Source organism: Lissotriton helveticus, chromosome 7 (assembly GCF_964261635.1).
Source record: "Lissotriton helveticus chromosome 7, aLisHel1.1, whole genome shotgun sequence".
In the NCBI taxonomy this organism is placed as follows: domain Eukaryota; kingdom Metazoa; phylum Chordata; class Amphibia; order Caudata; family Salamandridae; genus Lissotriton; species Lissotriton helveticus.
The window spans coordinates 220,188,214-220,205,047 of record NC_136068.1 but is presented as its reverse complement, the minus strand read 5'-3'; the positions used below and the strand labels follow the sequence as shown (position 1 = coordinate 220,205,047).

Sequence of the window (16,834 nt, the reverse complement as noted above, 5' to 3'; positions counted from 1 at the left end):
TCTTCCCGTTGAAACCATGTGCACAACCACCGCTGTTGGTTGGGATGATGAAGTGAGAACCGACATGTCTCACAAATCTGGGGGGTCCGAGTTTATCATGAGGCTACGGACATGCTGGAAGGTAATGTGGGGCGCTGTATTGGTGCCCTGAAGGGAAGCATGGCATTCTGGTCCACGCTCCCTCTCTCGATTGCGGGGCGAGTAGCCCTCCATAAGAGGGTGGCTTTGCCTAGGCTGCTTTATTATTTCCGGACTCTGCCTGTCTGGGTCCCCCCGCGCGTGTTTGGGGAGCTGCGTTCGCTGATCATTGGCTTCTTGTGGGGACAAGGGCGGCGGGGAGTAGCATTGGCTACACTGATGCGGCCCAAGGCTGAGGGTGGGATGGCAGTTCCTGACTTTGAGCTTTACTATTTGGCTGCCCACTGCAGGTACTTACGCAAAGTGTGGCGGTGGAGTTCCGGGGTCCTGAACAATCACGAGGTGTAGGGATACAGAGGCATGTCCTGTCGTACATAGTCCTACAACAAAAGCTTCATTTAAGAGACTTGATGACGGAAGAGAAAACCCTGAGGCTCTGTTGGAACAGGAGTCAACGTAGAGCCGGGGTAGCACACCCATATGCACCGGAAATTCCGTCGGGGATGCTAACTGCACTGCCGCACGGTGGGGACTGGTCCCCCCTCATGGAGTGGGAACAGCTGGGACTCCAGATGGTGGGAGACTTATATGAGAATGAGGAGCTGCTCCCATTTCAGACCCTACGGGAGAGATATGGTCTCCCGGATGGCAGCTTCCTGATACACGCGGCAGTAACAGCAGCACTTCGGAAACATTGGAAGGGGGGGCAGGCGGAACCGGTGACTACCATGGCTTGCCAATATGTCGTGATGGCCGCGGGAACCTTTAGGGCAGTAACATGCCTGCGGTCTCGGATGCTGCATGAGGGATTCCGTCCACTAGTTGACCTGAAACTAAAATGGGAGGCGAGCATAGACAGGCTGATACCTGATACGGCATGGGGCCACAATCTGCGGCGGACGTGGAAGGGGAGCAGGAAAGCGCGCTTCCAACAGGTGCAATTCTTTATTTTGCACCGTGCGTATCTGACTCCTGGGAAGGTTCGGAAATATTTTTGGGTCCACGACGCAGTGTGTCCTAGGTGCCTCGAACAAGGTGTAGAGTTATAACATATGCTCTGGAACTGTCCGGCCTTGGGAAGATATTGGGTAGAGGTAGGGGAACTCCTTAATGAGGTCACAGATAGACATCTGAACTTTGACATGGCATTGTGCCTGCTGCATTGGTTCCCGCACACGACTAAAACCAAAGTAACCAGTAAATTCATTGATTTAGGCTTATTCCTAGCAAAGAGGGAAATTACCTGGCACTGGAAGTCGAGAGAGGGGCCGTCGAGCAAGAGATGGAGAACGGAGTTGTATACATGGGCTAGTAGTGAGAGCTCCATTAGGTTCCGACAGGCCAAGAGAACGGTTAATGAAAAGGCTCTGGAAATGGCCAAGGCATGGGACACGATAGTGCAGGCTCTACAGGAACTGCAGAGGGGGGAGGAGGAGTGAAATGTACAGAATATACATGTGATATTTCGAAGCAGCGCATTGTGCTCCGGAAATTGTCCCTATTGCCGGTATTATGTTATGATATGTGTATTTGTACGCACCCACACCAATTGGCACATGGAGGAAGGGATCCGGGGGTTCAGTTGGGAATAAATTTGAAGATATATTTGAGGATTCTAAGGGAAGTGGATGCAATTTTGGTTTGTATGATGATTAAAAAATCAATAAAATAAGTTTAAAAAAAAAAGAAAATTGTGAATCTGCTTAGAAGGGTGTTGGCGTTGGACTTGGACCTTCTGTTCTGTGCTAACCTTGATGTTTGTAGGACACTAAGCATGGAGATAGTGATGGTAAATGTGTTGATCCAGTCCAAGGGTATGAGTGGTTAGCATGAGATTGTTGGTGATGTTGAGAATATGGCCTTTGGAGTGGGTTGGTTTTGTGACATGCTGTAAGAGTGTATTGATGGAGACGGTGTTTCTTGTTTTTATGCTAGGTTGTGTTGCCTGGGAGGTTAAAGTCACCTAAGAAGGTGGTATGGGCATGTTGGATGGGCGAGTTGTGCTGAAATTTGAGAGTTCATAATTGAAGACCATTGTTTTCCCCAGTAGGCCTGTAGATGAGATGAAGAAGTAGGTTTGAGTCACAGGGAGAGGGAAATTGCATATCAGCAGCTCCACAGAGTTGAGTGTTACTTGCCAGCCTAGAATGTAGGAACATATTATGGATTATGGATGACATCGAGGCAGTGGCCTCATCCCTTTTTTTATGTGTGCGGTCCACAGGATGGATGCTGTGTGAATGTAATGTGAGTCTCTGCGTCGTCTACATCTAGGTGTGATTGTGGGGATTGGTAGTATGGGGTACTGGATGAAGCACATGAATGTACCTTACACTATAAGTTTCACTAGAACAGGGGTTCTGGCCCTAGGCTTATATCCTCGCCCAAAGCCCAAAAAGGGGATACCATTGTCTGTATCCACAGTTTGCTGGGGACGTCGGGCGACGGGCACTCCCTGAAGAGTTGGTTGAACTCAGGAGAAGACAGGAAGCAACTTCACTTCCTGTGCACATGTATGAGGGGAAATCCAGTGATGTCACTTCTTGTTCAGATGGATGGTGTAAAGTGCAGTGGTGTCAGTTCCTCTGCAGACAGATGATGGGAAATTAAGTCCTCTTGATTAGCTTGTTCTTTCAAAAACAGTTTTGGTGGGAAACCAGTGATGTCACTTCCTATACAGATGGATGATGGGAAATGCAGTTGTGTCGCTTTGTGTGAAAATGGATGATGGAACATTAATTCCTCTTGAATGGCTACTTATGTTTTGACCATATTGAAATGATGTGGGTCTTTTGTTTACTTGTTGAAGTAGAATGTATGTTAATGTAGTGTATTTCAAACAAATGAAGCACTTTGAATTGTTGTGATTTGATTATTGCACAGTCAATGGAGAATCTGCCTATATGCAAAAAATGAAAAAAAACGATCAGAATTGATAATATTCTAACAAACCTGGTTTCCTTAATGATGATTGATAGAAAGTTCAAAATTTCACCGCATTTCACAGCAATAAAATCTCTTTATTTTAGTTCTCAAGTTCTTGTGGCAATAGAAAATGTGATCTTGGAAGTAGTTGCAAGCTTGTCCCGAAATGAAGCGCCTTGCCTCACCTTGTTTAACCGATCAAATTGGGGAAATGTAGAGTAAGTACTTTTCAATATTGCTGGCTACTTTTTTCTTGTATCAATGCTCAAAATGTTAAGTCTTATTGTTTATAAATGTACATCATTTTGAATTTGTGAGAGCTATTTTCAATAAAATGATATAGACCATGTTACTTTACCATTATACCCCTTATTTATTTAAGTTGATTCTTAGAGTCAAAAGCATGGCTACTTTAAACCCTGGCAGAGTGATTTTGTACATAGTAAATGTAGTAAGTTAGTATGCACATGTAGAAGATGTATAACAATGTATTGAATGTGTCTAATGAAGGTTTTGAAACCTACGGCCTGTCACATTGTCAACTTCACTGTTCAACTTATGATGGAGTAGGGTAACAGAGGTTTATACAGATAGGAAAGTGAAGTTCAAAAGCAGGAAATTATGATAAGTAGGATATATGTAAAATTAGATTATTTTTTATAAGTGCAGAGTGTTTTTCTGAGGGGGAGATGACAATCAGTCTCCATTAGGTCGCCTAGACTCTAAACGATGACAAGACTAAACTAGAGATGTTAAGTCTGAACTGTTGGACTTAGCCCTTTCTGGTCATCTACCACATTTTTGCCTTCACCCTCCTATTTTCTGAACTCAATTATGTTGGCTCTTAAGACTTGGCTTGTACCCAATTGGCATATTTAATTTACTTGTAAATCCCTAGTACAGTGGCACTACATGTGCCTGTAAATTAAATGCTACTAGTGGGGCTGCAGCACTGATCGGGCCACCCACTTGCATAGTCCTTTAAATATGTCTCAGACCTGCCATTACAGCCAGTGTGTGCAGTTTTAAACTGCCATGTCGGCCTAGGAAAATAAACGCCTTGCCAGGTACAACCCTTCCTTTTGAATGCATATATGTCACCCCTAGGATAGGCTCTGAACAGCCCAGAGGGCACGGTGAAGTGTATTTAAAAAGTGGGACAGGTCCTTTTAAGTTTTACATTTCCTGGTAGTCAAAAACCCTTAACTTCGTTTTTCACTTCTGCAAGGCCTGCCTCTCCCATGGGATAACATTGGGATTCTTTTATTATATGTTAATAAGCTCTAACTTCCAGATGGGAACAGATAATCGATTCATGTTTGGTGTCTTTGGGATTGTAATGAAAAACGCTTTCTTATGTTAAAGTAAGATTTTAAATTACAGTTTTGAAAACGCAACTTGTAGAATCTTGACGTTTTCCTACCTTAGTCATTTAGTGCCTGTAGCCTGTCTCTGGGCACATGAATGGGTGTAGCTGACAGTTATGCTTTGTGTATTCCTCATAGACAGCCACACACAATAGAGAGTTTAGGTGTGCCTGGATGGGCCATCATTGGCAGAATGGGAGAGCGGAGCTGGGCAAGGCCCTAATTAAACTTCAATAGTCTGTGGCCTACCTCCACAGAAAGGGCTGCATACCGCCCTTAGTTTGTCTGGAGCTAGGGCAGGGAAGGCAGGAAACCTGTGCACGTTAAAGGGAAACCTCCTGAAGCTTCTCAGGGAAGCTCAGATATAAATATTGGACCTCAGACACCAACTCTTCAGTAAACTTCTGGACCTGTGGAGACTCTGCCATGAAGAAGAACTGCTGTGCTTTTGAAAGGAATGCCACTCTTCTGCCCTGCTAGACACCTACCTTATTGAACTGCTGGATTGCTGCCCTGCTGCCCTTCTGCTTGAGTCAGAGGGATTAGATCCGCACCTGAACCCAAGACTCCCAGAACGACTCCATGGACAAGCCTGCTGGCATCCTGACCTGAGCCACAGGGACATAACAGGCACCCAAGTACCTGCACCAGAACCCAGCTCCAGCTGGAGTAAGCCCTTGACCCCGAAGTGGTGCCTCTCAGGTCCGCAGAGAGGCTGAATGAAAGTCTTTGGGTTGTTTGCTACTGCTAACTGGCCCGTTGCAAATGAAATATTGTTACTCACACAGCCTGCCAACATGAAGTTCAGTCAGCAGGACCCTTCATGCTACAGCATTGACCACTCGTTGGCAGCATCACCACGACCCACCCGCTCACGAAGATAACTGGATCTTCACGCTACAGCGACGATCGTCTGTGACACCAAGCCTGCTCGTCGTGTTACATCGACGATCATCTGCAACGCTTCCCAGCTCCTCACGTCCCGCTTCACAGTGAACAGGACTCTTTGTGCTGGACCGAGAAAGTTACTTTTAAGCGAGACTGACCTGCTCCTTGTATCTGACCCATGCTTCATAGCGCTCAGCCTCAACTTGTGACTTTCTCCCGGTTTTGCACGTCCAGATAGATGCGTGTGACTCAGTGGACTTTTTTGCACTATTTTCACTTAAATCTTTAAAATTACACGTTTCAGGTTCTACTGATTTTTGTTGTTTTGCTCGTGATTTATTTCTCTAGATTGTTGTGGGATTTTTCTTGTGTTGTTTTCACTTTGTTACTGTTTGTAGTGCTGCATAAATACTTGACTCATTGCCTCCAATTAAAGCCTTACTGCTGTGTGCCAAGCTAGCAGAGAATTGAGCACAGATTAATTTGGGATTCATTTCAAATTAATCCCTGACAAGGATTGTGGTTACTGCTTGAGAAGGGTTTCACCCCCCTCAACCAGTAACCCAATTTCTCACAAGAACTAAGGGACTGATTTATTATTTGGTGGATGGTCAGTTGTTCCGCCATGGGGACAGAATAAATTAATCCATCCCCTTGGTGAATGGTCCATCCGCCAAATTTATAAATGACTGCCAATCAGGCAGTCCTTTATAATGCATTGGCAAGAACCTCCATGACGGCTGTTCCTGCCAATGCATTTCACTGTTTGGTGCAGGGCTGCGTCAGCATGACACACCCCTGCACTAAACAGTTTTGTTTTTTTATTTTCAAAAAGAAAATGTTCATGTTTCCCTTGCCATGATATTCATCTCCCATGGCGAGGGGAGCATTAGTAGCATTTTACTGTCCCTCACCACCAGGGTTTGCCTGCCGTGATGGACGGTACAACAATGGCTATATGTCCACTCGTCTTGATCCTGATTGGGTGAGCGAACATACAGCCATTTCTCTGGAGGCCCTTATCCGTCAGTCTGTCAGAGAGGTATGGGTATGTCGGTGGCGAAATAGTCACCGACCTAGACAAACCTATGGTCCACAAGCATTAAAATTGGGTTGGAGGCGTACCTAGGGTGACCAGGCATCCCGGATTTGCCCAGACGGTCCCCTTTTTTCACCTGCTGTCCTGGCAGATTTCGAAAAGCTCAAGTCCCGGTTTTTTGAGAGGGTCGACTAAAAACGGGGGGAAGTGTTTTTTTGTTTTATAAAGCAGGGACAGTTAGCAGTTGTGCTCTGAGGCTTCTTTGCGGCATCTTTTTGGGGGCCTCTTACCTGTTGGTGCTGATTCCTGACAGTCCCCTGCTTCCGGTCTCCCGAGTTTTCCCTCGCCGTCGCCGCAACTTCCACCAACGCGGCCGGGGAGCGAGGACTACAGTCCCCAGGAGCCCTAGCGGCGGAAGCCGCCACCGCCCACAGCACCCCCGGAGGCTCTTAAATTTTAGCAAAAACCCCCACGCATCGCGGTATCGCGAGCGGGTCGCGCCGAGTTAAGCCCGGGACAAGGGCGGGACCGTCTGTGGCCGTCAGAGGCCTGAGGAGGCTGGGCTGGGCCACCCCCTAGCACCCACATCATTGCTTCGGAGTTTGAACTATTTCATAAGGTACCTTCAAAAACTCCAATTGGACATTTTTGTTTTAATGCATACACATTTGATCACAGGGTTGATTATTTTAAACACTCCTTCCAGTGTGTAGTCCAAACTTGAAGATTGTAGGGAGGAAACACTGTCTATAGTGGGATCTGCCCCTCCTATCTGATAATAATGAGTAACACGGGTAAAAATGTCAAGTCTGCTACTTCCCGCCCTATGACTAGGCATCAGGCCACCACGACACAACCTCTCCCGAGCCTGACGGCTATTGACAAGATGCTGCAGAAGACTATCGGGGTCGTGGCTACAGCCATAGAAAATACAGAGAGGCGATTATCAATTACCCCTGTTGCCCCTCCGTGTTCAGCAAGCGGGAGATTTTTCATCAGCTACAGTTAATCCCCCTGACTCTAGCTTTTTTCTTACGTCTTCTTTTGCTGAGCTGCCTTGTGCTCAGGTTGTTCTTGACGTAATTGATAGTCCAGAGGTTGCTAAATCCCCCCCACATTCTGTAGCAAAAGTAATCCCTAAACCCCGTCCTAGAAGTAAGAAATCCAAACTTCTAAAAAAATCAACCAAAAGAACCATGCTTATACTTGATTGTACATCGGCTGTTGGTGATCCATCTCTATCATTCGTGGGAACACCTGTTTGGGTTACTCATCTACTTGCTGACTTCCAGGCTCATATGGAACACACTATTGGCATACATATTAAATCTCTGTCATCCAGGCTGGATAGATTAGTCTCCACAATTAACAATATAGGTCTAGGGAGAGTTCAGCCTACTGGTCCACCGGGAAAACATGTTACTAGAGAGACCTCTAGCACCATCAAGCCTACTCTCCACTCTAGAACCATCCCAGCCAGTAATAACGCTGCTGGGAATTCTGTCATTAGACCGACCCCTAGCATCACTTAATCTATTCTTGATCCTAAAAGCCTGCCAGCCAGTAACAATACTCCGGCTGTATCTCTCCAGGCAATCGGTAATCCTAACCCCGAAACAGCTCTGCCTCTGCCCAGGGATGGAAAAGTAGGTAGCGGAAGCAATATAGTGGTGAGGGGGGCGCCTGAAGTGGGGATAAAGCACTTGGATCAACAAACCCTAACTAGTTCAAAACATTCTAGCAAAGGGGTCTTCAACAGAGCTGCCCTCCATTGATCTCCCACCTGAGTCTTTACCATATGCAGTAGTGCTTGCTGGGGTTCCTCCCCGAAGCCAGGGTAAAAGTGAGGATCATACTGATCTCAAAAATAAATGCACAAACTGGCTTAACACTAACAGGCCCTCTCCCCCCAATGCTTCTGGTGAAATATTGTGTGTCAGAAGAGTAGAGTGGATCGGGACTGGACCTAAAACTATTGCAGGAAATTGTGTTGTAATTAACTTTAGGCACACATGTGCTGTAGAACACATCTGCAGTGGCTTGCCAGCCTGGTCGAACACTCAAATTCTTCCCCTTCATTTGTCATACTTCTATCCCACTCCCCGGACGAGGATCGGTCAGAGTAGAGGTACCCAGTATGAAGGGGGCTAAAACAAACCACCACACAGATTCCAACAGGGGATAATAACTTGGGAGGGCTCTGAGCCGTATATCCCTTTACTCTCACTATTTCCCCAAAGAAATAGGTTTAGTTTGCTGGAACAGGTGGATTGACGCCTTGAGAGGCAGAATTTCATACCACAAACTGGTAGCAGTCTAGGTACTCCGACAGTTACAGTGGAGGGCAATGACGTCAACACTGTCCCTGAAAATTTAATAACAGTACAATATTTGACCACAGAGGGTAGGATGGAACCAGGGGAAAATATGCAAAATGTGGGGGTTTGTGCCCCTAACGAGGTGTTGTCTAGCGGTGAGGAAAGGGAAAAGACACCGGTGTCTAGGATTCTAATATGTGACATTGGGTCTGATTCAGACAAGGGCAAACCATCAGCTAGCACTGGGTTAGCTGACGGAAGTATAAAAATATTGTCTTGGAATGTGGCCGGGATGAAAAATAAATTGCCCTTGCATGAGTGGGGCTCCTTTATGGCAATGCACGACATCTGCTTGATGCAGGAAACATGGGCACTGGAGGAGAATGTAAGGCCCGATTATGCTACCTTTGACATTCTAGCAACAACTTGGGGAAGGGGGAGACCATCAGGTGGCCTATCAATATGGGTAGGTACGCACCTGGGCATCCAGGCTGTCCAAATACAAACTAACTCCCCAGATGTCCAGTGTGTACTTCTAACCCCTCAAAACATGCCCCAGGTGGCCATATTAAATATTTATTCAAGGCCACTCAATAGTGGGCAGGAATCTGATACAATTGAAGCATTAAAGCACTTTATGCAGACACTTGATCCTTCAGTCGCCCTAGTGGTTGGGGGAGATTTTAATTGTCAGTTTGAGCCCCTCGTGAGTGCAGATATGGGTGAACAGGAGGATGAGGACCAGTTCTGGCATGTTCCTGATCCTCAGATTCCTCCTGTCAGAGCATGGACCCCACTGGTCCTTCAAATTAAATCACTCTCCCTTACAACGTCTCTGCGGGCGTGTAATGGGAGGTTGGAGCCTGACAGACCGGGGTCAGCTACGTTCAACAGACTAGAGAAAACTTCTATCATTTACTATATAATGATGGAAGCTAGACACTGGGATAGGCTGTTGGAATTTAGGGTCCACCCAAGACATGATAGTGACCAGAATGCCCTTGTTTTAATACTTAAACCTGGGAGTTTTGGGTTAACAAATCCAGCTCCCGAATCCAACGGCGGAATCCCGCCTCTTATGATAGCTATAACAGGCGTAGGGTTAAATGGCCCCATTTTCAGGACTCCCCCACCAAACTTGCTGAAATATATCAGATAGCCATACAGCTGATTTCTGATATGGGGGATGTAGGCTCCCAGGGTAGAGCCGTGGAAATCCATAAGCAGCTGGTCGTCGGGCTCGCGGATGTGTTTTGCCCTGTGGGAGGGAGAAAATCCCATCGGGCCAGGACGCATCCCTGGTATGACGCCCCCTGCAGAAAAGCAAAAAAAGACCTGCTCTCTGCAATTAAAGCCGAAGATAGAACAGGTATCAAGAAATCACGACTGCTCTATAAAAAGGCAATTACTAGAGGAAAGAAGGATTGGGAGGAGAATAGGTGGGAGGAACTCAGATCCGCACTCTTACGCAAGGACTCTAAGTCATTCTGGGCCATTGTCAGCTCTGGTGTGAGTGGGGGAGGCCCGGCTCTAGCCCCGAATATAGCACCCTCAGTGTGGGAATCACACTTTGGAGCACTATATGCTGATTTGGAGCTGGAGACCACGCCCCTTCCAAGTATCGAACCCTCCAGGAGCACAGATTGGTGGGGGTGACAGACTTGGCTTTGGGGAAAGTGTTGGTATCTCCTCTGTTGGCCGCCCCAGGCCCCAGCCATGAGCATCGATTGATGGGGACCTCAGGCGGAGAAAGGCGGCAGGACTCCCTGGATGTTGGGGATGAGTGCCATCTTAAATGGCCCGAGGCTATTTCTTTGAAGGAGGTTGAGTCTGCAATAGCAAGACTACTTCCTAACAAGGCCCCTGGCTCAGACAAATTGCCTGGGGATTTATTTCGTTCCCAACCTAAAATATGGGCACCATATTTGGTTGTCCTATTCAATGCGATCCTCATGGGGACTGATCCGCCAGGTACTTGGCTTGGAGCTGAGATCGTCCCCATTTATAAGAAAGGTTGCCCGTTAACCTCATCTAATTATAGGCCCATTAGCCTTATAGACACAACACAAAAACTAATGGGCAGGGTCATCTTAGATAGGATCCAAGGGTGTATGGCGGAAAATGAGATACTGACTACACTCCAGGCCGGGTTTAGGTCAGGTATTTCAACTTTGGATCAAATATTTCGGCTGCAGGTTTTATTTTGGAAAGCGACAAGAGTGGAGGGTGGCAGCCTCTATCTTGTTTTTGTTGACCTGCGGGCCGCTTTCGACCTTGTTCGAAGGGAAATGTTGTGGAAAGTTTTAGCGGACTTGGGTCTCCCGCCCTATCTTTTGACTATTCTAACTAGACTCCACATGGGTAATTATGCCCAAGTTAGGTGCGGGAGGTATGGAGATTTGTCACCACGTTTTCCTGTTTTGAAGGGTGTACGCCAGGGGTGCGTCCTGGCTCCAACGTTATTCTGTCTTTACATCAATGGTCTTGTGGAACATTTAAATGGTGTAATAGATAATGACGCCCCTAGGCTGGCTACTGGGCGGGTGCCCGCTCTGATGTTTGCGGATGACACTTTGCAGTTATCCTAAACATCATCGGGCATCCAGCGAATTCTGGATGGTTTTGCAACGTTCTGTGCTTCTCGTGGATTGGAAATAAACTTGGATAAGACCAAATTTATGATTTTCAATCCCCCGAAGCAGACCCGCCCAAACCCTATTCTCAATGGCATCCCCTTGGAAAGAGTCAAGACTTTTGTCTATCTCGGTATTACCTTGACGGAAAACTTCGACTGGGGTTTCCAAATTTCTAAGTCAGCTCTCAGGTTATCCCAAGTAACAGGGGGTAGTCCATAGAATATCAGACCTCAAACCGGCAGCTCCGGTTATTGAAATGTACCGACTTCAGGTTAGAATGGCCTCAACGTATGGTGCTGAACTTTGGGGCCATAAAAATATATCTAATCTCCTGAGGGCGGAGCAGAGTTTCATGAGGAATCTAGTGGGCTTGCCACTAAGTTCACCACTTATCCCTCTGCGACTTGATCTGGGGCTGGAATCAATAAAAGAGCTAGTAGCTGCACGACCTATGCTCTACTGGAAGAGGCTTTGGTCAATCCCAGAACTGGCTCCCTATAGAGCGGATTTCCTGGAGGTTTGGGCTCTTTTAAAAAGCAAAAAATTTCCGTGGTTGCTCCACATTAGGGCGCTTAGTACCCGGATAGGTTTGCCTGAGTTCTGGGAGACTCCTGAGTTGTGTTGCCCGGGTATATCCAAAACGGAACTTTTAAATCTGCTGAGGCGGCAGAACTCACTAGCCCTACAGAGATCAGCAACCCTGGAAAGGCTGTCTGTTGAGTTCCTCCTAGTAAAAATGGAATCACGATTAGAGGAATTCTTAGATGTAATCCAACCACCTCTCGCGAGGAAGCTTTACACCCAGCTAAGGCATGGCAGTCTACCACTCAGGGCATTTACTTGTAAATGGGCAAATCGGAAAATATAGTCTGCCCGGCATGTAATTACAAACGAGAAGATGTTTTGCATGTCATGCTTTTTTGCCCAGCGTATGAAACTATAAGGAAATGTTTGGCTGATCCCACTATGCAGGAACCTTGGGTTTAGACATTGCACTCAGGCCTGCAGGGTTTTAATGTATGATACCCATCCCCCTATTATTTTCGCCGTATCTCGTTTCTTATTTGGTATGTGGCGTAGAAGGAAACGCTTTGTATAATACCTGTGATTAATTATCTATTTTATATCGCCCAGTTCTTGATAACTATGAGTTTAATCAATTTTTATGTCTAACATTGACTTGTCCATTATTTATGGTTTTAATGATCTGTACTTTTTGTATGAATTTTACTTGCACTTTTATGGTCGGCTGACCGAAATAAAGTTATCAATGGATGGATGGATGGTTGTTCCAATAAAGCAATTTAATTCACAGGCAAGCTACTGGGTTTAAAAATTGCATCTTATGTATGTTCTTACTGCCTGTTTTGTAATGCTCTGTGGAGAAGCGCTGTCATTCTGTGTGCTCGCTTGACGTAAAATTAAAGTCCTTTTGGTGAAATGGCCCGTTTTTTTGCTTTAAAATTCTGGTCGCCCTAGGCGTACTATTACGTTGTCGGGAAAGATACTCCGTCGCCATTGCGATAGAGCATCCTTACCACCAACATATAAATCAGGCCCCATGTCCTGGACTATTTTATAACGAATAGATAATGATGCTATTTCCTGAAGCGACTTATTTTTAAGTTGGATATAGTTGTAATTAATTTCCATCAACTTCGAGACTAACAGGTTAACTTCCTTTCAACATGCTTAGGCACAAGTTTTCCTACCTAGTGGGGCAGTTATAAACTGGAAAGACTCTACAAACAAGTCACAGAAACAACCCTAGTTTTTTCTATTCCAAATACCTACTTCATCTGCAATCTGCCATTTACCCATCATATTCCAAGCAGCAGTCCAGCAGAAAATGTTCTGTACCATTTAACCAGGAGGAATTTTCATTTTTTTAATAAATATTTTTATTAAACGTGCTGATGCAGAAACCAGGAGGAATTTTCGCCAGAACATTGACATCCTGCAGACCCCCACCTCCTCCTTCCGCCTTGTCCACTCCCCTAAACCCAGTGGTGAAAAAATGTTCAGCAAAGGGGCGCGGTTCAGATTATACTCCAGCTATATACTTGTGCAAAAGAGATCAGGAGAGTAGCGTACCTTATTGGATCCAAGACCGCTCCGCCAGTACGTATAGAAGCAATCCGTCTGGATGGTCACTCGGGAGAAGGTGCTATAGGCAGCAGTTCCAGCATGGGAAGTAGTTACTTGGCATCGCTGGATTATCAAGACACATATTTCTCCATTCCCACACACCCCAAGAACCACAGAAACCTGCAAGTAACCGGGTGCCTTTCGACCTCAAGTCAGCACCTGAGATAGTCACAAAATATATGGCCACTGAGGCAGCATTCCTAAGTAGACAATGACAGTGTGTGTTTCTTTACCTAGATGACAAGTCAAATGTAAAGCTTTCCACTCGGCCAAATCATCAGCAGAATTGCACCAGCACCTTTTTTGCTCCCTAGACTTCTCCTTCAAATAAACAAAATCTTACTCTCAGTATTTTTAGGGCTGTGCAAGACACAGCAATTGGAAATTATTTGACATCAATCAAAAGAATTCAGAAGCCATGAGCATTTGCAACTCATGTACAGGAACTGAAGAAGGGCTCAGTCCTCACTTACAAGTAACTTCTTCCACGATGTCCTCAAGCATTTCCTGAATGAAGTACTTCAGGTTGATTATGTGTCCTTTGTAGATGTGCTGCTCTTGTGAAGACTGTGTGCAGGTCACTAAAATAATTAAACAAGTGCCGACAAGGTAGAAAGCAAAGTGCAATACAGGTTCAAGCTTGTATTTGCAACTTCGCCCAGTTCACTTTGTAATTGCAACCTACACATTACTGGAAGGATGGGGCATCCAATTACTGGACCAACTCTTCAGTGCTCCTGAGGACAGACAATGGTTGTAATTTTTTACAAGACGAGGAGAAACAAGTTAACAATATTCTTGGAGGTGTCACACAATTTCAGAGTCACTGCATTTCACTGTCTGCTGAATATTTGCCTGAAATCAACAACGCACGGGGGAACACACCCGACAGAAGGCAAAATGTAAGTCACAATTAAAGGTTGATATTCTGGAAATGGGGTCTACCGACATGAATGTTTATTTATTATTTTATTTAAAACATTTATAGAGCGCGGCTGTCGCCTTGCAGGCATCCTGGCGCTAAACAAAGAGTAACTCCATAGAGGGGGAAAGGTAGGGAGATGAGAAAGAGTGGACTGAAAGGATGGTATAAACAAAAGTTGAGGAGAGGGGGTAAAGTACAATAGCAGTAAGCTAAGGTTTAGGGGAAGAGCCAAGTCTTAATGCGTTTTCTGAATGGAAGGAGTAGCGGTATTTGACGGATATCTAGGGGCAAACTATTCCATAGTTTTGCCGCTGCAACTCCAAAGGATCTTCCCCCCGTCCTGACCTTGTTGAATCTTGGGACTGAGACAAGGTAGGCTGAGGCTGAACGGAGGGCTCTAGTAGGAGTGTACCAAGTGAACATTGCTTGCAAGGGTCTGGGTCCGGCTCCGTGTAAAGCTTTGAACACAAGACAGAGTGCTTTGAATGCCACTCGTTGCTTCAGAGGGAGCCAGTGCAGTTCAGCTAAGGCCGCAGTGGCCGAGGATCTCCTTGTCCAGCCAAGAGCTAATTTGGCGGCGGCCGTCTGGACCCTTTGGAGTCGGTCTAACAGAACAGCTGGGGACTCAAGTAGTAGAGCGTTACAGTAGTCAAGGCGACTAAGAATAGTACACCTGACTGCCAACGCTCGAGCTTGAACCGGAAGGAGTGGCATAATCTTGCGAAGTGAGCGAAGTAGGCCCGAGCAAGTAGACACTGTTCTCGCAACCTGTGTCTCCATGCTAAGTTTGTTGTTTATCATAACTCCCAGGTTGAGGACAGTAGTCACCGGCTGTGGTTTTTCTGGAGCCTCTGTGGGCCAGAAATCAATTGGGAGCGGGCGGGGAATCTTACTTCCTGCGCAAAACAACACCTCAGTTTTGGCGGAATTAAACTGTAGGGAGTTGTTATGCAGCCATCTAGCGGTGTCTCTCAGGCAGTCATGAAATGATTCTAGAGGAATCGATTCTGCCCCATCCCAGGAGAAAATGAGCTGTGTATCGTCTGCGTAATTTATTGTTTTTAGCCCATGGGATTTTATTAATGTGACCAGAGGTTTTAGGTAAACATTAAAAAGAATGGGGCTGATGGACGAGCCCTGGGGCACCCCATGGAGCACAGAGGAGAAGGCAGATTTGAAAGGGGGAAGGGACACAGCCTGCTTCCTATCTTTAAGATAAGACTGGAACCAAAGCAGGGCAGTACCATCAACCCCAGACTCCCTTAGTCTTTTCATCAGAATCACGTGGTTGACCGTGTCGAATGCGGCAGACAGGTCCAGCAAGATCAGAGCTACTGCTTGGCCCCTGTCTGCACGCATACGAAGATCAGCATTAGTTATGGTAGAGCAGAAGTAAATAGATTTACTTTTAGCAATTTCGGATTTATATTCCTGAAGTTTCGTTTTCCAAAGGGATTTGTCTATATCCGTATAGCCTTGCCTTCATTTCCTCTCGGCCTTTTTACAGGCAGCTTTGAGAGTTTTCAGAGAATCATCAAACCAGGGGGCATATAAATAGTGGATAAACCTTAATAAGAACAGATATATAAGAACCTACTCATGTCAATTCATTTGTGTTACATTTGGGTAAAAATAATTGATTCTACAAAAGATAAATAAAAAGAGGAAAGAAAAAAAAGAATAGTAAGATAGAGAAACAAGAAAGAAAAAGAGAAAAAGATGAAAAGAGAGAAAGAGAAAGAAGAAAAGAGAGAAAGAGAGAAAGGGACTCCAGCCTTACTAAATAAAAGGGAAAATCAATCAGCGGTGAAAAAAGGATACTGAGCCACCAGACCCTGAGAATCTAAATGGATATATTTGTCAAGCGATCTCCATACACTAGAAGAGATAGAAGGGGTGTATATTTTCTCTCCTTCACTGAGGTGTAAGCACCGCGGAGAAACGATACCCATGCCCACCATGTGTGATATGATAAGGAATTAAATGATTTCCATTCTGATAGAATAATCAGGGGGCAGAAGGTCTGCCCTTAGGTTTGCATCTATTCGGTGCACCACAGAACAAAAATGTGAATACTTTACAAACAGACAGTAGTTTCCGGGATCAAAAGGTGGCGAAATGCTCAATCATATAGTCCAAGGCTTTTGCATACACTTTTCCTTTGCTTCTCCTGGCCCACAAGTGATCAGCAAGATCAAGGGGAACCCTACAAACAGATTCACCTCCCCACTCTGAGGCATTTTTCGCTTTTCATACTAAAGGTACCAATGAATAGAAGTATGGTGGTCCATAGTGGCAGTGGAGCTCAGTTTTCTCTCACCTTTGGGTCTTTTCAAATGCGGGGTTTTAGGTAGTTAACCCCTTCTACGCTCATGACGAGGTCAGTTCGACATGGGCGTAACCTGCGCTACGCGGATGACGAGCTGAGCTCGTCACGTAACGTGTTTTTT

At 45.7% G+C, this 16,834-nt stretch overlaps 1 protein-coding gene across 15 annotated transcripts in view; it reads left to right on the top strand.

The window, feature by feature from the left end:
• The window catches only part of SPO11 (SPO11 initiator of meiotic double strand breaks), a 749,185-nt gene that overhangs the window by 231,298 nt on the left and 501,053 nt on the right, over nt 1–16,834 (top strand). For all 15 annotated transcript variants that reach the window (XM_078651981.1, XM_078651989.1, XM_078651977.1 and 12 more), the window contains one exon: nt 3,168–3,281. In XM_078651981.1, coding sequence (XP_078508107.1) covers nt 3,168–3,281 — 114 coding nt within the window. The remainder of the gene's footprint in view (nt 1–3,167; nt 3,282–16,834) is intronic.